This window comes from Prionailurus viverrinus, chromosome C1 (assembly GCF_022837055.1).
Source record: "Prionailurus viverrinus isolate Anna chromosome C1, UM_Priviv_1.0, whole genome shotgun sequence".
Taxonomy (NCBI): domain Eukaryota; kingdom Metazoa; phylum Chordata; class Mammalia; order Carnivora; family Felidae; genus Prionailurus; species Prionailurus viverrinus.
The window spans coordinates 141,486,498-141,507,229 of record NC_062568.1 but is presented as its reverse complement, the minus strand read 5'-3'; the positions used below and the strand labels follow the sequence as shown (position 1 = coordinate 141,507,229).

General features: G+C 35.9%; 1 protein-coding gene and 1 pseudogene across 7 annotated transcripts in view; both read right to left on the bottom strand.

The window, feature by feature from the left end:
* Positions 1 to 1,696: 1,696 nt before the first annotated feature.
* LOC125173003 (60S ribosomal protein L17-like) lies at positions 1,697 to 2,454 on the bottom strand (annotated as a pseudogene).
* A 10,577-nt stretch (positions 2,455 to 13,031) lies between these two features.
* Positions 13,032 to 20,732, bottom strand: part of ODF2L (outer dense fiber of sperm tails 2 like) — a 38,160-nt gene continuing 30,459 nt past the window's right edge. For 4 of the 7 annotated variants that reach the window (XM_047872007.1, XM_047872008.1, XM_047872011.1 and 1 more), the window contains 4 exons: positions 19,490 to 19,575; positions 19,245 to 19,407; positions 16,342 to 16,467; positions 13,034 to 13,911 (listed from right to left, as the gene is read on the bottom strand). In XM_047872007.1, coding sequence (XP_047727963.1) covers positions 13,783 to 13,911; positions 16,342 to 16,467; positions 19,245 to 19,407; positions 19,490 to 19,575 — 504 coding nt within the window. In that variant the 3' untranslated portion in view covers positions 13,034 to 13,782. Of the gene's footprint in view, positions 13,912 to 16,341; positions 16,468 to 19,244; positions 19,408 to 19,489; positions 19,576 to 20,732 lie in introns of all 7 variants that reach the window. The other 3 variants (XM_047872013.1, XM_047872009.1, XM_047872010.1) reach the window with 3 other exon arrangements.

The window sequence follows — 20,732 nt, the reverse complement described above, 5'->3', positions numbered from 1 at the left end:
AAAGGGATGACCAGAGGTCATTACCTGATTGGATTAAAGTAACCAGCCCATCCTCACTTAATCTGCTTAAAGAAAAAAGGTAGACCCTCTCTGGCAAAAAAATTAGTCATCTTTAATGTCTACAGCTCTTTAATAGAAAGAAATTTGGAATAAAACATATTTTATATAGAAGAAAAATCAAAGGAGAGAAAAAGGATAAAACAAGTAGTCCTAAGAGGGAAGTATATAGCAACACAGGCGTACCTTAAAAAGCAAGAAAAATCTCAAATAAACAACCTAACCTTACAACTAAAGAAACTATAAAAAAAAACAACAAATGAAGACTAAAGCCAACACAAGGAAGGATATAGTAAAGATTAGAGCAGAAATAAATGATTAAGAAACTAAAAATAAATCCGAACAATAGACCAGGTCAATGAACCAGAAGCTGGCTCTTTAAAAATAATAAAGTTGATAAACCTCTACCTAAACTCATAAAAACAGAAAGAAAGAAAGAAAGAAAGAAAGAAAGAAAGAAAGGGACTCAAATAAAATCCGAAATAAAAGAGAACAGACAACTGAAACCATAGAAACACAAACAACCAAAACCAAAGAGATAAAATTGTAAGAGAATATGATGAAAAACTGTATGTGAACAAATTAGACAACCTGGAAGAAATGGATAAATTCCTAGAAACATATAAACTACCAAAAGTGAAACAGGAAGAAATAGAAAACTCGAACAGACCAATAACCAGCAAAGGAATTGAATAATCAAAAAACTCCCAACAGACAAAAGTCCAGGGCCAGATGGCTTCACAGGTGAATCCTACCAAACATTTAAAGAGTTGATACCTATTCTTCTTTTATTTATTTATTTATTTATTTATTTATTTATTTATTTTTATTGAGAGAGAGCATGCGAGCATGTTGGGGGCGGGGAGGCAGAGAGAGAGAGAGAGAGAGAGAGAGAGGGAGAGAGAGAATCCCAAGCAGGCTCTACACTGTCAGTACAGAGCCTGATGTGGGACTTGATCTCACTAACCATGAGATCATGACATAAGCCAAAGTCGAGGGTCGGATGCTTAACCGACTGAGCCCCCCAGGTGTCCCAACCCATACCAAACTATTCCAAAAACTAGAAGAGGAAGGAGAACTTTCAAACTCATTCTGTGAGGCCAGCATTACCCTGATATGAAAACCAGATAAAAACTCCACTAAAAAAGAGAACTATAGACCAATATCCCTGATAAACATAGATGCAAAAATTCTCAATAAAATACTACCTAACCAAATGCAACAATATATTTTAAAAAATCATTCACCGCAATCAAATGGGATTTATTCCTGTGTTGCAAATGTGGTTCAATATTCACAAATCAATCAATGTGATATATCACATCAATAAAACAAAGAATAAGAACCATATGATTATCTCAATTGATAATCATTTTCTGTTATGCAGAAAAAGCACTTGACAAAGTACAACATCCAATCATGATAACAACCCTTAACAAAGTAGTTTTAGAAGGAACTACCTCAGCATAATAAAGGTCACTTTGAAAAACCCACAGCTAATATCATACTCAATGGGGAAAAACTGAGACCTGTTCTTTTATGGTCAGGAACAAGACAGGGATGTCCACTCTCACCACTATTTTTTTGCTTTGTTTCGTTTTCTGTTTTTACTTTTATTTGCATGTATTTTATGCAGAATTTACTCCTGGGCCATCAGTTTTCGTTTCTTCAGTTTCTTCTGGGATATCTTTTTCTTCTGTGCAACCTCCTCTTCTGGTTTAGGAACAATCTGCTCTTTTTCAGTAAAGATCATCTCAATGTGGCAGGGAGAACTCATGTATGGGTTAATCTGACCTTGAGCCCTGTAGATTCTACGCCGCATTTTTGGGGCTTTGTTCACCTGGATGTGCTCAATGACCGGGAATCTACATCTAAACCCTTAAGTTCAGCATTACTCTCTGCATTTTTAAACATGTGCAGTAAATATTCAGCACTTCTTTTTGGGCCACAGACCCTGTGTCCTGCCCCACTGTTTGGCCTGGGCACACCTACCAACTCCACCATTGTAGCATCAGAATGGCACACATTGATTCTGCGAAGTGACATTTTCAGATACTTGGTGGCTTTTTGGATATGCATACCCTTGATGGCCTGGGCAGTTTCCCATGTGTTCTTAAAGTGAACACAAAAATTTGAACCTCTTGATTTGCATGATTTTGTCGGGTTTTCTGGGTCAAGTGAATAGTGAACCATTTTCAGAGATCACCTCAGGCTGCTTAAGGAAAGAGCTCTCACTACTATTTTTTAACATAGTACTGGAAGTCCTAGCTGCAGCATATCAGAAAACAAAAAGAAATAAAAGGCATCCAAAATGGCAAGGAAAAATGAGACTTTCACTGTTTTTAGATGACATCATACTCTATACAGAAAATCTGAAAGACTCCATCAAAAAATTGTTTGAACTATGCATGAATTCAGTAAGTCACAGGATATAAAATCAATGTACAGGAATCTGTTGGCATTTCTACACACCAATAATGAAGCAGCAGAAAGAGAAATTAAGGACTCAATCCCATTTACAATTGTATCAAAAACAATAATATACCTAGGAATAAAACTAACCAGAGGTGAAAGATCTGTATTCTGAAAACTATGATACACTGATGAAAAAAATTAAAAATGACATGAAGAAATGGAGAGACATTCCATGGTCATGGAATGGAAGAACAAACATTGTTAATGTCAAAACTACCTAAAGCAACATACACATTTTGTTAATTTTTTGTTTTAATTTATTTATTTTGGAGAGAGAGAGAGAGAGAGAGAAAGACAGAGTATGAGTCAGGGAGGGGAAGACAGAGAGGGAGACACAGAATCTGAAGCAGGCTCCAGGCTCTGAGCTGTCAGCACAGAGCCCAATGCAGGGCTCAAACTCACAAACTGTGAGATCATGACCTGAGCCAAAGTCAGACGCCCAACCGACTGAGCCATCCAGGCACCCCAAGCAACATACACATTTAATGCAACCCCTATCAAAATACCAACAGTTTTTTTCACATAGCTATAGCAAACAATCCTCAAATTTGTATGGCACCACAAAAGACACTGAATAGCCAAAGCAATCTTGAAAAAGAAAAGCAAAGCTGAAAGCATCACAATTCCAGAGTTCAAGTTATATCACAATGAAATCTGTAGTGATCAAAACAGTATGGTACTGGCACAAAAATAGACCTATAGGTCAATGGAACAGAATAGAAAACCCAGAAAGGAACCCACAAGTACATGGTCAATTAATCTTCAACAAAGCAGGAAAAAATGTCCAGTTGGAAAAAGTCTCTTCAACAAATAGTACTGGGAAAATTGGACAGCTACATGAAAAAGAATGAAACTGGACCATTTTCTTACAGAATACACAAAAATAAACTCAAAATGGATTAAGGACATAAATCTGAGACCTGAAGCCATGAAACTCCTAGAAGTCAGCACAGGCAATAATTTCTCTGACATCAGCTATAACAACATCTCTCTAGATATGTCTTTTGAATCAAGACAAACAAAAGCAAAAATAAACTATTGGGACTACACCAAAATTAAAAGCTTCTGCACAGCAAAGGAAACAGTCAATAAAACTAAAAGATAACCTACTAAATGGGAGAAGATACTTGCAAATGACCTACCCAGTAAAGGCTAAACCCCCAAAATATATAAGTAAGTTCTACAACTCAACACCAAGAAAACCCAAATAATCCAATTAAGAAAGGGCAGAAGACATTAACAGACATTTCTTCAATGAAGAAATATAGATGACCAACAGACACATGAAAGGATGCTCAACATCACTGATCATCAGGGAAATACAAATCAAAACTACAATGAGATATCACCTCACACCTGTCAGAATGGCTAAAATCAACAACACAAGAAACAACAGGTGTTGGCGAAAATGTAGAGAAAGGGGAACCCTCTTGCACCATTTGTGGGAATGCAAACTGGCGCAGCCACTCTGGAAAACAGTATGGAGGTTTCTCAAAAAATTAAAAATAGAATTACTATACGATACAGTAATTCCACTACTGGATTTACCCAAAGAATAGGAAAACACTAATTCAAAGGGAAACACGCACCCCTATGTTTACAGTAGCATTATTTACAATGGCCAAAATATGGAAGCAACCCAAGTGTCCATCAGTTGATGAATGGATAAAGATGTGATATACACATACAATGGAATATTATTCAGCCATAAAAAAGAATGAAATCTGTCCATTTGCAATGACATGGATAGAACTAGAGAGTATAATGCTAAGTGAAGTCAGTCAGAGGAAGAATTATATTATACCATATAATTTCACTCGTAAATCAAATTTAAGAAACAAAACAAATGAGCAAAGGGGAAAAAAAACAGAGAGGGAGGCAAACCAAGAAATAGATTCTTAACTATAGAGAACAAATTGAAGGAAGTGGGTGGGGGAATGGTGAAATAGGTGATGGGGATTAAGGAATGCATTTGTTGAGATGAACACTGGGTGTTGTATGGAAGTGTTCAATAACTATTATTGTACAACTGAAACTGGTATTACACTGTATGTTAACTAACTAGAATCTAAATAAAACCTTGAAAAAAGGAGAGAGAAAATGTCATAGAAATATTAGGGAAAAAATGGATCGAATAGAAAAAGAAAAAAGACCATTAAATATAATTATGTTAAAAATTAAATATAAATAGGCTAAAATATATAAATGAGGATTGTCAAACTGAAAAGGCTGCAAGCAAACAAACAGAATATATTTTGTGGTTTACAAAATAAAATATAAAGCTATAGAAAGGTTGGGAATAATAGGATGGAAAAAGATATACAGTTGACCCTTGAATAGCATGCAGGTTAGGGGCAGTGACCCCCTGCACAGTCCAAAATTCATGTATAATTTTTGACTCCCCCAAATCTTAACTATAGCCTACTGTTGACTGAAAGCCTTACCAATAATGTAAATAGTCAACACATATTTTGTATGTCATATGTATTATGTATAATATAATGTATTTGTACAATAAAATAGGCAAAAGAAAATATTAAGAAAATCATAAGGAAGAGAAAATACATTTACAGTACTTTATTTATTGAAAAAAAAAAATACCTGTGGACCCATGCAGTTCAAGCTTATGTTGTTCAAGGGTCAACTGTCTATGCAAACACTAACCACTGAAAGCTGGCATACCTATACTAATATCAGACAACATACTTTAAGGCAAGAAGCATTATTAGAGATAAAGACATTTAATAATGATAAAAGGAGTCAACTCATAGGAAAACATCCCAATTCTAAATCTGTATGCAACAAACATAGGTCAAAATAGATACAGGAAACACTGACAGAATTAAAATGAGGAATAGAAAAATATACAATAATTATGGGAGATTTTTATATACCTTTACTCTTCACAAATTTAATATTATTCAGGGAGATAGAGAAAACTGCCCGCCTGCCTTAGGACACTGCCCCCATAACTAAAACTGACAAGAATGTTTTTAAGGAAAAAAAAAAAAATAACAGACCAAGCTCTCACATGAACAGAGAGGTAAAAATCATGAACAAAATATTAGCAAATTAGTTTAATCCAGCAATATACAAAAAAGATAATATAGGAAGAACAAATGGTTTTTTTTCAGAAGTGCAAAGATGGTTTAATATTTGAAATCAATTAATCTAATTAACACTATTAACCAAAAAGAGGAAATCATATAGTTATTTTGAAAAATATATTAAAATAGCAATTCATAAAATCCAATATTCATTCACATAATTAAAACCCTTAGCAAACTATGAATAGAAAGGCATTTCTTAATCTGATAATCTATCTACAATAACCCACAGAAAACAGCATACTTAATGAATTAGTGAAAGCTATTCCCCAAGATTTCAAAGAAGAAAATAGTATCTGCTGTCATTATCTCTATTTAAAATTGTATAGGAAGTCCTATCCAGTGTACTAAGGAAGAAAGATAAGAGAAAGGCATATGATTAGAAAGCAGAAATATGAGTCTTTATTTGTAAATGATACGATTGTATACAAAAAAAATCCAAAAGAACATATAAACTATTAGAATTAAATTTCATCAATATGAATGAATGAATATAAGGTAAGCATATAAAAATGAACTGTTGCTATGTCACAACATATATATAAAAATAAAATTTAAAAAATAATACTATGGATAGGAAGATCAAAAAATCAAATACCTAGGCCTAAAAAAAATATGGGCAAGGCATTTAATTGAAACTATAAAACATTACTGAGAGATTTTTCTAAAAATTCGAAGGGAAAGGATATACAATATTCTCAAATAGTAAAGATGGGGGCGCTGGGTGACTCACTTGGTTAAGGATCTGATTCTTGATTTCAGCTCAGGTCAGGATCTCACGTTTCAGGAGATCAATGCCCCATCTTGGGGTCCATGCTGAGCATGGAGTCTGCTTGGGATTATCTCTCCCTCACTCTCTGCCTCTCCCCGCCTCTCTCTCCCTCTCTCTCAAAATAAATAAACAAACACTACAAAAACTCAGAATGAAGAAAGTAAAAAAATAACTCACTAAGAAGTCAAAAATATTTTATATGTCTATCTCCAACAAAGATTTGAATCCAGAATTCATTGTATACTAACTACAACCTAACTTGACTTTTTTTTTTAAAAGAATGGTTGACATCTACTCATTTTTTTTAAGTTTATTATTTATTTTGAGAGAGAGACAGAGAGAGAGAGAGCATGCATGCGTGAGTGTGGGAGGGTCAGAGAGAGAGGGAGAGAAGGAAACCCTGGTTTCACACTGTTAGCGCAGAGCCCCATGCAACGCTCGATGCCACAAACCATGAGATCACGACCTGAGCCAAAATCAAGAGTTGGATGCTTAACTGACTGAGCCACCCAGATGCCTCCTAACTTGACTTTTAACAAGATAAAAAAATTTAAAATCGGGCCACCTGGCTGGCTCAGTTGGAAAAGCATGTGACTCTTAATCTCAGAGATGTGAGTTCAAGCCCCACTTGGGTGTAGAGATTATTTAAACTAAAAAAAAATTAATGCAAATGAATAGCAAATAAATAGACATGTAGGAAAATAAACAGCTTCAGGTATTACTTGAACTGACATCAACTAAATATTAGAAACAAAAGTATAGCACTTCTAAAATTATGAACAAATATTAATATTTACGATTTCAAAACTCCTTGTAATTTTCAGAGCATGTTCACATTCCCACTTTACAGTTTTAACTAAAATTGAAAGATGGCTTGACAACATTGCTGTTCATTTGAATGTCGAATGACAAGATTTAAGTGTTCTTACTAGGTGCCAGGCATTGGCTAAGCAATAGAGTGGCACAACAGAAATAGTTCCTGCCAGCATCTAATTATTACCTTAGAATAAATGCCTAAGTTGCAAATTACTGTAGCAAATGGCATAAACAATTGTGTTTCAAGAACTGGGAAATTTTTCATGGCATTTGATACTATAATTCATATCTAGGCATTTATCCTAAAGTAAGAATTAGATGCATGATGAAATTCACTGCAGAAGAGTTTGTAACAAAGAAAACATGCAAACAACATAACTATCCAACAGTGGAGCAATAATTAATATATTATGGTATCTCCAGAGATAAATGGAACAGTAAGTCCCATGAGTACCATGTGAGAATTCTCATTTTACCCCATCTTTTCAAAACTAGGAATAACCTTTTTAAAATTACTGTAGGGAAAGATGAGATTTGTTTTCATTTACATTTCTTTATGACTAAATCTGAACATCCTGTAAACATATTTGTTGGCCATTGGTATTTCTTATGACTTGTCTGTTTTTATCCTTTGGCCATTTTATCTGATGGACATTTGCATTTTATTAATTTGTAAGACCCATTTATATGTTGAGCAGGAAAAAGAAAAGTACAGAAATCTTTGTGTCTACTATATTCTCAAGGGTTAGGCTTGGTGTTTTAATAGGAGTCAACTCATTTAAAATTAAAATTCTTATCTCTTATTTTAACTTTATGAACACTATCAGAAAGGCTAAAATAGAATTCTCAATAAGCCAAGTTCAAAATACTAAAACTCAAGTTAGGCTCTTGGCATGGAAATGAAAATGTATGAAGTTTTAAAGAATTAACTGTGCTCATCTGTAGAAATAAAACAAAATATTTTAAATATAAAAAAGTTTTAGATAGTATTCAGGTGACATTCAAGAAGTTTTAGTTACCATTAATTACACAAATGAAATTATCATTCTAATATGCCTTACCATATTAGATTCAGATGCCCTTTCTATTCTGTTCTTTAAAAAAAATAGATTTTTTTTAAGTGATAAAGCTTTAAGTGACTTTAAGCTTAAGTGATAAAGCTTAAAGTGACTTTAAGCTTGCAAAAAGTGGTCACAGTTTGTAATTAAAATATTTATTTAAAATAACATATGACAGCAAGAGGCACCTGGGTGGCTTAGTCAGTTGAGCGTCTTACTCTTGGTTTCAGCTCAGGTCATATCCCAGGGTCGTGGGATTAACCCCGCTCCAGGCTCCACGTTAAACTTGGGAGTCTGTGTAAGACTCTCTCTCTCTCCCTCTGCCCCTCTCCCTGGCTTGCACACGCTGTCTCTCTAAAATAAAAATAAAATAAAATAAAGTATGACAGCTATTCACAGTTTTAATTTTTCTGGTTTAAAGCTTAGTGTGTTGTCAATATTAACTCTATCTAACAACAAACGATATGGAGCGCTTATAACAGTCCTTCTTCCCTCTAACCCCACCCCAAGCCATGCCAAAGAAAGAAGCAAGATACTTAATTTTTTAATATGCCTGAACTTTCCAATTTTAAGAAAATCTTAAATTTTAAGGAAAATATTTTTTATTTATTTTTAATATTTTCTTCTCTTGTGGAAGTGTTATTGAAAAGCACCACAACAGTTGTAATGTTAAATAAATCAAAAACAGTAAGTTATACCTAGCACTTAAGCAACTATCCAAATTCAGTAGTATCAGAAGAAAAGAAGACAACATATGGGATTTTTATTAATTTTTATTTAAAAAAAAAAATTCCTCTTCAAACTACCTGAAGCAACCTATTCCACCTCCCTGACTTACTCCCAACTCCCTCCCATTCGCCACTGTAGCCTATGGGACACACATGTGATTATAAATAAGGTCTGCATCCTGAGTCTCTTCAGACTCCACCTGCACATGAAAGGAAACCTGCCGCCTCACCCAGGAAACTGCTTCCCCTGCAGACTGCAGGAGAGAATGCTATTCACTCTTCTGGACCCTGTAATTTCCATACCTTTCCATACCCCTCCTCCTACCTTGAAGTTCAGAAGTAATGGCAGTATCACCATCCCTCCACCTACCTATCCATCCAACAAATATGTACTTAGTGTACAAATATGTACTTAGATTTAACAACCTTTAAAATCCAGTGAGACAAATGCAAAATGACCAAACAAATAAAAAATTGCCAATTATGAAAGAAAAGAGTAGGAAGCTATATGAGAAAATGAAGGGGATCTAGTCAGGCCAAAGTAGGAGAAAGAGTATTTCAAAAGAAAAAAAAGGAGTGAAGTTGGTCTTCGGGGAAATCAAGTGCAACTGGACATAGAGGGTGAGGAGGAGAGTGCTGGAGAGGGTGAGGAAGTGGGTAGAGCCTTGAGGCCATGGACATGAGGGCCAGAACATGCAAGACCTTAAGGGTCAGGTTGAGGACTTTGGATTTTATTCTAAATGCAACCAAAACCACCAGGAGAGTCTTAAAACATCCACTCCTTATCACAGTGACCTACTCATCTGCCCACATTTAACCGGGATGCTTGCTCTTCAGCTCTACCCCAATCCCTTCCGCGTTCTAGATGGCTTCAACGTCTATGCCTTCTCAGTTACACAGCATCCTGTGCTCCGGTGACCTCCACTCCACCTCAAGCAAACTTCTCCCTTTTTCCTTGTCCCAAACTATTCCACCTATGAAAATCCAATTCCAGTATTTCATTCTCAGACCAGTCCTACTCTTCCACTCCCTAGCATGCCTGTCCTCCAACCTTCAAAATTTTTTATTTGATTAGCCAAAAATTGAAAGTAGTTCAATCTCATTGGAATAGTGAAAACTTATTACTATTTCCTCCATCCCTACCAAGGCATGTAGGCTTCTCTACACCTTCCTCCATGCTCATACCAACATATGTGAACTCATTCACAAATAAAGATGCTTGATTATGGAAAGTGAATCATACCAAATACATAATTCTGTCACTCTTAAGGTTAAACATTTTATAAAAATAAAAGCTATGAACAAATCTCAAGCCAGCAGATACAGATCGAATCCATTATTCAAGTTGCCTTACACTACTGTAGGTGCACACACCGCCGGTGGTTCCCCTCCAAAGGGAACTTTCGCTTGTTGTCTGGTGCAACTTGCTAAGCCCTGAACACCTTGAAGTGGGCTCTTCTGTGGAGCAACGTGCTTCCAGTGTTGGTAGTTGAGGAGAACTGATGCTCGTGACTGAAAACATCTGGGAGAAGAATGGTTTTTCACAGCCCTTCAGCAGAGGGTAGCAGGTCTCAGGCCATAAGAACTGAAGCCATCCACCTTTCACCACCTGCTTTGCCACTGCCCAAGAAATGTGCATGGTGGCCTGCTGGCAGGTATTGAGGGAACCACCACCATGAGTAGGCGAGGAAAATTAAAACTCACTTATGGGGTTTGGAAAGAAAGATGGCCAGCAGGACAGAAACTTGAGATTCCTTCTGTAGTAGAACCAATGGAAGAAACAGATGAGAATTTTAATGAAAATATAATGGAATTACAGCACAAAAAACAAAAAAACAAAACCCAGTACTTTCAGGAACTAAAAAACATGATTAATTAGAAATTCAATATCCAACAAAAAGAGAATGACTGCCCTTGAGAACCACATTAGTGGTCAGAAAAGTCAGGTGGAAATACCTCACAAGAAACCCTGTGACAGACCCTGAGGGAAAAGGCAAGTCGTGCGGAGATCAGATCCAGGAGACAAAACAAGGAGGAGGAAAGGAACATGTGGAGAGGTAATAATCACATAAATAATGGAAAACAACTTTTAGCATTCAAGAAAGTCTTGAGTCCCTGAATATCAAGGATAAAGAGGAAACCCTGCTAGGCTGTCAGCACTGTGGGACAAGGACCTTGTGGGATGGTGGAAAGCTGGAAGTAGAGGTGCTGCTTAGGGACACCAGGGCACTGACTCCAGGCCTCCCTAATGCTGGGTTTGGTTCACACACCAGTAGAGCCCAACGTCTATACTTAATGCATCACATGGAAACATTAAGCACAAAGACTGCTAATGTTCTTCTAGGGTCTGGCAAGCTTCCTGTTGTCTTTTGTCACTAGCATCTTAGGACCAGCCTCAGAGACTCCACAGTAGTCATTTCCTTCCACAGTCTATCTGAAACATTGCAAGTGCTACTGTTTTTTTTTTTTGTTTTTTTTTTTTTTACTTATTTTTGAGAGAGCGAGAGAGAGAGCATGCAAGAGCATTGGCGGGGAGGGACAGAGGGGGGAGAAAGAAGATCCCAAGCAGGCTCCGCACTGTCAGCACAGAGCCTGATGCAGGGCTCAAATTCACAAACTCCGAGATCATGACCTCAGCTGAAATCAAGAGTTGGATGCTTACTTGACTGAGCCACCCAGGCGCCCCTGTAGGTACTAATTTTTAAATGTTATATGCCCAAACTACTTTGGTAAAAATTAGAAGTATAATAAAAAGAAAATATTCATAGATAAGGTAAATGCATGATTGTTAAAAGAAACCCTTACTTTTATTTATGACATGTATATGAAGGTAGTATGGTCATAGTTAAGGGCAGAGACTCTGGATGCCTACCACTTACTAGCTCTGTGATCTTGGGCAAGAAACCTTTTTGTGTTTTGGTTTCCTGAAAAATAAATGGAGTCAATAGCACCTACGTGTTAAATGTAAAGATTCAATGAGCTAGTACATGCTCGGCACCGGGAGCTTTGTCTGGCACATAGCAAACACTCGGTGAACAACAGCCGTGCTGCTGCTGCCACCATTGCTTGCGACAGGAAAACAGCACTGTACGTAGAACTTTAACTTCAGAATCAGAAGAGTTGAGCTCAGCTGCCAACTTTAAAAGTTAAGAGTTTTATACCACAGCCACAGTAGTTAATCCTTCTATGCTTACATTTTTTTCAAATGTAAAACAGGAATATGAATACTTTTCTCTTTCAACATCCATCTGTCTATCCACAAACATCACCTGAGCATTTACTATACACCAGCTATTGTCTAGTGGCTGGAATAAAAATCTGAATAAGAGCCCACAGTCTAGTGAGCTCGTAGTCTAGTGAACCATACTCAGGAACCTTAGTTTCCTTTCATGTGAGCATTTCTTAAAGCTCCCTTTGCTTTAGGAGGTGAAGAAAGGACCACAAAGGGTAAGTATGCGTTTTAGCAAAAGTACTATGATTTAAAAAAAAAAAAAAAGGCAACTTTAATGTTGTTAGTAATTGTTGGGCAAAAAATGTGGCCAGGTCCTGAAATTACTGTGTTGTGGTATTTTAAGAAAAATACTATCGAGCAGTTGGGTCATTGGCAAGTAACCCCTGTAGACCATATGGCAGTCTTAGGACTGAGGGAGACCGGAGAAAAGCAGAATCGCATTTCTGATCAGAGAAGAGGATAAAACATCTCGGGGAGACTCCTCTGTCCAGAGGCTGGACCATGTAGTAGACAATTTGCCTCTCTGAATGACCTTTTCAGACATGAGTGTCCTTTGAATAAACAGCTCTCAAGCCATTGTCTGAGAGGAGCTACTATTACTGGATTCCTTGTTGACTACATCGGTCCCCTTTGAGAGCGTCCTGCCTTGGCATATAGAGTGGGGGATAAAAGTGGGAACAAGCTCTTGGTATCTCTTCTATGTCATCACAATAATAAAGACCTTATCCTAAAGCTTCCTGGCATTAAGAGTGCTTATTTTGATCATCCCAAGGGAACTGTCTATAGGAAGGGGTGGGACAAGTTGTTCCCCTGTAATCTTTTAGTAAACTCAGGGGGCTTTAGAATGTTTACACTGATAACACCAGACAATCACTAATAAAAAATGAAACACAAAAGAGACTGAATTCACAGGAGAGCCCAAATGCCCATTCTTTATAAAGAAACAGTGCGGGACAACATGTTTTCATCTGTCACCATCAGTTGGCATTTAATAGCTATAATTTAAAATTCTATATTAAAAGCCTCACAGAAATTAGAATCGCATCATACTTGAAACAGTATTAAGTACATTGAGACATTTGGAATCTTTAGAAAGTATGTAATTATACCATTTTTAAAAATTAATATCCAGAATATTTTCCTTGATTATATATATATAGCGCCACAATGTAAAACAAACTATATGGGTTATTCAAAATCATGTATTTGGCTCATAATCGGCCTAGCTTTATTACAAATTCACTTAAATGGTGGCTATAAACAAGATTCTGGTTTCTTTTGTGTACGTGAAAAACATTCTAAAAACCAGTATCATTTAAATAGGTATTAAATTAAACTAGAGCTAAGTGGAAATTATCTGGCAAAAAGGAATACTGACATCTATATCTTAAAGTTGCAATTGGATAATAAATTATATTTTAAAAATGTACATAAAAACTCTACTACTCCCACCCATAAATTAAAGTTTATTTATTACCCAATCATGTTTTAGACTTAAAGTAAAATCCTATCGCTTATAGAAAATAAATCCAACAATTTATCCAAACATTGTTACATAAGAAGTTTTAAGAAACTGTAAATAATTCTTAATACTCTCATTTTGATTCTCCGACTTTTCAAGACTATGTTGTATTTCTTTCAAACATACTTCCTGGTGTTGTGCTTTCTAAATAAAAGAAGAAACAAACATAATCAATTATGGCATTCATATCAAAGGATCAATTAATAATGACATTCATATCAAAGGAGAGTCACAATGTAAAATTTATATATACAGTAATTAAATACACAATTTTAATTTTGAAGAGAGAATTCTAACATCTGATATGTTCATTATTCACTTATCTTAGAGCTCACTTTTCTTTAAAATTCAGCATGACTAAAGTACATACATGGTTGATCTTTACTGTGATACTATTTTATTGAAACTATCATAATTAATTTTCACTACCTTTAACATGACCTATTTTAATAGTAGTTTTTGCCATTTTCTCTGCCTAAAAATTTCTATTTTATACCATAAGACTTCTGCTGCCTTAAAAATTCCAGTTTTTATAATATGAACATTTTTAGAAATCTAAAAAAATAAAAAGAATTCTAAATACTATAGGTGTTCTTTATTTGAGGAAACAATTCAAAGCCCAATATATTTTTAAAAATATTCAGCTGCACACAAATTCCCAAATCGATCTGTTTACTGAAAATACTTCAGATAGATAAGTTGCAGATACCATCTAGCTTCCAACTAAAATGTACACACCTTCAAAAGAGAAAGAAATCTTTGCATTCCTTCCTATCAGGTATTCAATGATACCTGATACCTTCTGAAACTGAGTAATGCCCTTTGGGAGAGGGAAGTGGCATGGGATGAAACAATGTGTGAGGATGGGCTACACAAAATCATAGAATGAATATAGTGAATCTTTGCGGAACATCCGTTTTACTCAACAGTTTGGAGGGGAAAATATTAATATGAACACACTTATATTGTAGGGTAGAATGTGAAACGTTTGCGGATTATAGGATAATGCATTAGACTCCAGAGACATTCAGGCTTCAGGAAGGATGGCCTGGGTTAAGGGGGTGGGGCCATGCCTGGGTCTGCATATCCACTCTGCCCCAGGTGAAGCACTTGGGCAGGAAATCTGAAGAAGCCTGCTACCCTGGGCGGGGTGCTGTGGAAGACACCAGGATATAATCAACTATGGGACAGGCTCTCAGGGTGCTTCCAATTCAACTGGAGCTAAGATATGTATATAAAATAAATACTGACCTGCCCACGGAACTGTCCCCTGAAAGGACGAAATACATAGACTCATTTTTCAGTAATGTCTAAACCAATGTTTAGAATTCTAGATTTTTACTCCTGTAAAAATTATCAGATTTAACAGAACCTCAGATCTTAAACTTCTTTCTTTTGGAAGCTTTAACCAAGTACTGGGAAATTGTAGAGAAACCCAACTTATCTTACTATTTTTTTTAGAACTTTAATCACACATATTTTATAGTATCAAAAATTCTGATGGTGGGAAAAACATTAAAAAATCAATCTATAGATCTCGCGGTCCAGGAGTTCGAGCCCCACGTCAGGCTCTGGGCTGATGGCTCAGAGCCTGGAGCCAGTTTCCGATTCTGTGTCTTCCTCTCTCTCTGCCCCTCCCCCGTTCATGCTCTGTCTCTCTCTGTCCCAAAAATAAATAAACGTTGAAAAAAAAATTAAAAAAAAAATCAATCTATAAATAAAAGAGATTTAGAATAAAGGGAAGGCCCATGCTACATTAAAACTGAGAAACGTTTGTTCTGATTGAATTGCCATGGCACTTTTGATGGTGATAAAATGAAACTAAAATTGCATGCCAAAAATCATTTAACTTTTGAATCTTTCACGTTTTCAACTTTTAGACACTTGGGAATACAAAAATAGTTTTCGTGGTGTCTCCGGCTCCCAGAAAAGATAAAGCATCATCATTTTCTATGTAACCAAGTAGATAGTTTTCAAGTAATTTAGTCACGACTAGTGCTAGCTCTCATAGTGCCTTATGCCAACTGACTACTTTCATGAATATTTAGGAAAAGACATTAGAAGATTAATTAAACACGGCCAATTTGGTATTCTCATTTCATGGCTGAGTGGCTCAAAGCACCCGTCTCATATGCAGATATAACAATACTGAATATTTACTTAACACAAACTCATCACCTTCTAAAATATAATATTCATTACTCAAGACAGATATCAAAATCTAACTCATAATAGTTTAAATTGTGTGTCTTAAAAAAATGAAAAATTCATACCAGAAATTCCTAAGTAGATTATATCTGTAACTTTCATTAAACAGTCGTCATGCAAAAGTAATATGCAGGAAAGGGCCTGATGAGACTTGGGGAAATGCAATAGAAGCTACCAAGGATGCAGTATAATAATTCTTTGGCATAATCATGACATCTTAAATTTTTATGATTTATATAATTTGTTATTTTTAATATTACCAGTAAAGCAATCCCCTCACTTCATACTTTAACTAAACTATACAGTAAGAATGTTAAATGCTAATTTACTTTTTATGAAAATATATTAAGCCCTACAAATACTTACACTGTTCATTTTGCAAACAAGTTGACTTTGTTCTTCATTTTTCTTTCTAAGCTCAGTTTCCAGATCTAATATTTTAATCTGTAAAGCCCTCTCTCTAGATGACATTTTCTCTATTTCTTCAGAAACCTATAATTTTCATTAAGAGAGTAAAATAACTAAATATGCTTTCTTTAAAGTATGACTTAAACACTTGACATAGTTATACTATACCTCTTTTTTCTGAACAGATATTAACTGTATATTAGCTTAATTAGAAAATGTCTAAAGATGTTCCATCTTGAAAAAATACATATAGCGTAAGTATGTTTATTTCTCTTTGCAGTTAAGAATATCTGCAAAATTAGCTTGAGATGGAAGAAGTATACACATTCGCACTCCTCTGTGACTTGGGTAGGTGTTTTTCCCAATACTGTATTTTTTTAACCTACTGAGGCCAACTTGCCAGTTGCCATCCTACTGTATGGATATTCACCGTGGGGTCTAGAGTGCTGACAGAGCATAGAAGGTTCTCATCCAGTGCTACTCACAGATTGGATGGATGAGATTGGGACAGAGCAGGAGATGTATACATGTCACTCACACACAAGAAAGTGTTTTTTCATTCATTCACTTACAAAGTGGTCTGAATTTGAGTTTTCCATTTCTACGATGGTTTATTTTAGCAGAAAGTCTAGCTGAGCTATGTTCATCCAATGATTCAGATATGTGGGAGCCTTTCTGCAAGAATTCTGGGTTGGAGCCAGAAGAGTAAGAGTGGAGGCAGGGCTAGTTCAGGAGTAAGGAGCTAGTGGGAAGGACTGTCCTCTAACTATATTCCTACTGTAAATTTAGTTCTAAGTTATTGTAAAGTAATTTACAAAAATTTCTTTTGCACAAATTCCAAAGGTGATTGTGAGTGAGGGATGCTCGCAGGATGTAAAGCTGTAGGAGAAAGAGCCCTTGACAATGTCCTCAGTGTGGACAATGGTGACAGGGCAGTGCTGGCACCCTCACCTGGCAGGAACTAGAGACAGCCCCATGTTCCAGTGCAGCAGGAGAGAAAGGAGAACGTAGACACATCTCTGGGGAACTCTCAACACTTCTGAGAAGGAATCTGAGAACACCTACCATTTCTGAAGTCTACCTAGGCTGAACCCAGGATAAAGGCATTTATTTTCCTTTCAAAGGTTGATGGGGCTGAGAAATCTGGATTACATTCCTACCGTTGGCAATACATTTTGCTACCTAGTTTTTATTCAATGTTGTGCCTTTCAAAGTCAATTTAAATTGGTTTCCCACAATTAAAAAAAATCTAGATAGATAGATAGATGACACTTGCAATGTATGAGCCACACTTCAAGGACATCAGATTTTATCTAACTTATGTGGAATTGCCATTCACAAGTTCGTGAAAGACATGGGTGGAAAAGAGTTTAGAGGGAAAGATTCAGAATTTGGTAGTGGACATGTTAAGGTTGAGATGTTAAGTAGAGATGTCAAGTAAGTAGCAGAAAATCTGAGTCTAGATTTCAGGGGAGAGAGAAACCTGGGGAAGAGATACACATTTGAGAGTCATCATGGTAAAGAGGATCTCTTTTTAGCACCATTTAATCTGATGAGGAAACACATCATCCCCATTTACTAATTAGGAAACTAGAAGTTTAGAGAAGTGACTCACTCTGGGTCAGGGTGTAATGCCACCCTGAATTCAAACCCAGTCAGAGCCAGAATTCAAACCTAGTGCCTGTTGGAATCCAAAGACCACTTTATGCCCTTTCAAGATTACATTTTCAAATCATTTGATAAATGTATTTTTTCCTTAAGACCCTCCTGAATCATTTCCCAATGCCCCCAGTTAAACTAACGACATCCTCTGGTGTACCTTGCACCCTCCCTCTGTTGTAGCACCTACATGCTGGATGACGTTTGTCTGCTTGCCTATTATCTCCCTATTGGACTATGAGTGTCCTGAGAGCTGGGGCGAGGTCTGTTGGAGATGGTAAAAAAGACATGACCTCCAGGTAACCCATGAGCTGGACCTGGGCAATTGGAGGTTCCCCACCTTCTCCCCTGTCCTTGAGGTATGTGTTTTGCTTTCCTTTCCTGCTCCCAGTAGCTGCTCCAGGTAAATAGCCTTGAGAATGAAATGTGACGTTGAGATTTTCTGGTCTGGGTACATGACTGAACCTAGTTAAAGGGCTTCTTTATAAACTTAAGAGTCTGTCAGGTGGCTGTGGAAATCTACTCATCTTGTGGCTGTCCAAGACAACTCTCATGTTCCCTTGCTTATTAAACCTGCCATTTTCCAACCAGGAATGGTGCATCTCTTTCTACGGTCTCTCTCTGCCCTCCACATGTGGGTTTCTGATTACACCAGGGAAAATGCTGATGAGCTTGGGAACTAACAAGGTCTTATTCATCTTTGCATCTCGAATACTAGCAGAGTGCCCAACACACAGTAAGATATTTATTAAATGCGAACCAAATGGATTTAACTGGAATTCAATTTTTCTTTAATTCTTGTATGTATTTATGCAATAATATTAGGCAAAAAGAAAAGGGAGTGGAGCTTTACACCTCACCAGATCCTAACCAAAATGTTCGATAATTTGCACAACTGCTTTTTATTCAAAAAAACAAAACAAAAACAAAAAGGAGAGGGGAATTCTTTCCATGTTTTCCATCTCTGCCCTCTACCCTGCCACATCATCATTCACCTAGTGAAGTAATTCTGTACCAGTAATACAGCTGTTTAGCTCCAAAAGGGAAAAGTAGGTAAAAAACAAAAATGTAATTGCTCTCTTCACCCTGTCATCAGGATAAAAACAATAACTGTAGGTTTGGTAAGATGAGATATTGTCTGTTTAAAAAGACGACTCTTCGGTAAACTAATTAAAAAGTTTCTAAATAAAGGCCATCTGTACCTTTTGTCTTCCTTCTTCTAAAGCAGCTTCCAGCTGTCTGGCCAATGCTGTATGTTCTGCAGATTTCTCTTCAAACTTAAGATTGCTGTGCTTAAGACATTCTTCTTGGTTTGCCAGTTTCTTTTCAAGCTCTTTATTTTCTGCATCCATCTGTTCTAATTTTCTTTTTGCAGAAAACATATATTTTAAAATTATAGTGTATAGAGAAAAATGTAACACCAATTTTAAGTCAATTTAATACTTACTGTTTAAGGTTTTCACACTTCAACTGAATAAGATAATTTTCCTCTTCCAAAGAAAGCTTTTTTAGAAGATTATGATTTCCATCAACCTAAAAGAAGGGGGGAAAAAGTTTTCTTGGTTATTTTCTTTATAAGCAACTTCCAAAGAAATCTATGTACTTTAGTGTTAGAATAATCATTAAAGAAACAAGAAGGCCTAAATATTATTATTACTCCTACACAGAGACTCAAAGAAATAATTACATTTTTAAAACATAAGTTCTTAAATTCCCGATTAAGTTTTTTTTTAAAAAAGAACTATGCTGTCTCATAGGAAATCATCTACTAGAAGGTTTTTTCTGAAAGATGGCAATTAAAACATTCTGAACAATGCTTTGTTGAAAAAGGATGTTTATTTTATTAAGTAAATTTGAAGACTAAAAATCATTAATCTCCTATTGTTGCATATTTAGAGTTACTCTTACAGTTTCCTGCTTCATCTCAAGATAGTGAATGATAATTGAACATCTATGAAGTTAACTATGAGTGAAAACTGTATTTGTGAGAAGCAAAGTAAAATGAACAAATCAACTGAAGACAACTTGTTCATGCCAAGACCAAATACTCTTCCCATTGCTTCAAAAGCTATACTTATTTTAAGAAGCCTTGAAAATAATTTTTTTCTCATAATTTAATTTATAATTTGGGTTATCTATGTAGATTTGGCATTCTCCTACAAAAATCTCTTCTCGGGAATTGAAATTTAGCAAAGTTTTATTTGCATGTTTTTTTTAAAAACAGGATGCATTTCAAAATTAAAATCCCGGTTACATTTGGAAGATAGACAGGGAGTTGTTTTTGCAAATAAACAAAAAGACTTGCTACCTCCTTGCATATACTTCTTTGAAAGAGTAATTAATTAAAAAAATATTTGTAAGAGCTTACTCTGTGCTAGGTATTGAATTAGAAGATGGTATGTGGATTCTCTCTCTCCCTCTCTCTCTTCCCATGCCCTGCTCATGAGCATACTGTCTCTCAAAATAAATTAAAAAAAAAAAAAAAAGGAGATGGCTATGTGGTGACTAACAGGGCATCGATGATCCCTGTTCTGATGGGAGTAAAAAAAATAATAATAATTGAGAATAATCCAAATGAATTTGATGCACAATTCTAATGAAAATAAATTCTAATTTTTGTACAGTAAATTATGATAATTTGGCTTATCATGATATCAAAAAGATATATGTAAACATAGTATTGCTCCTCT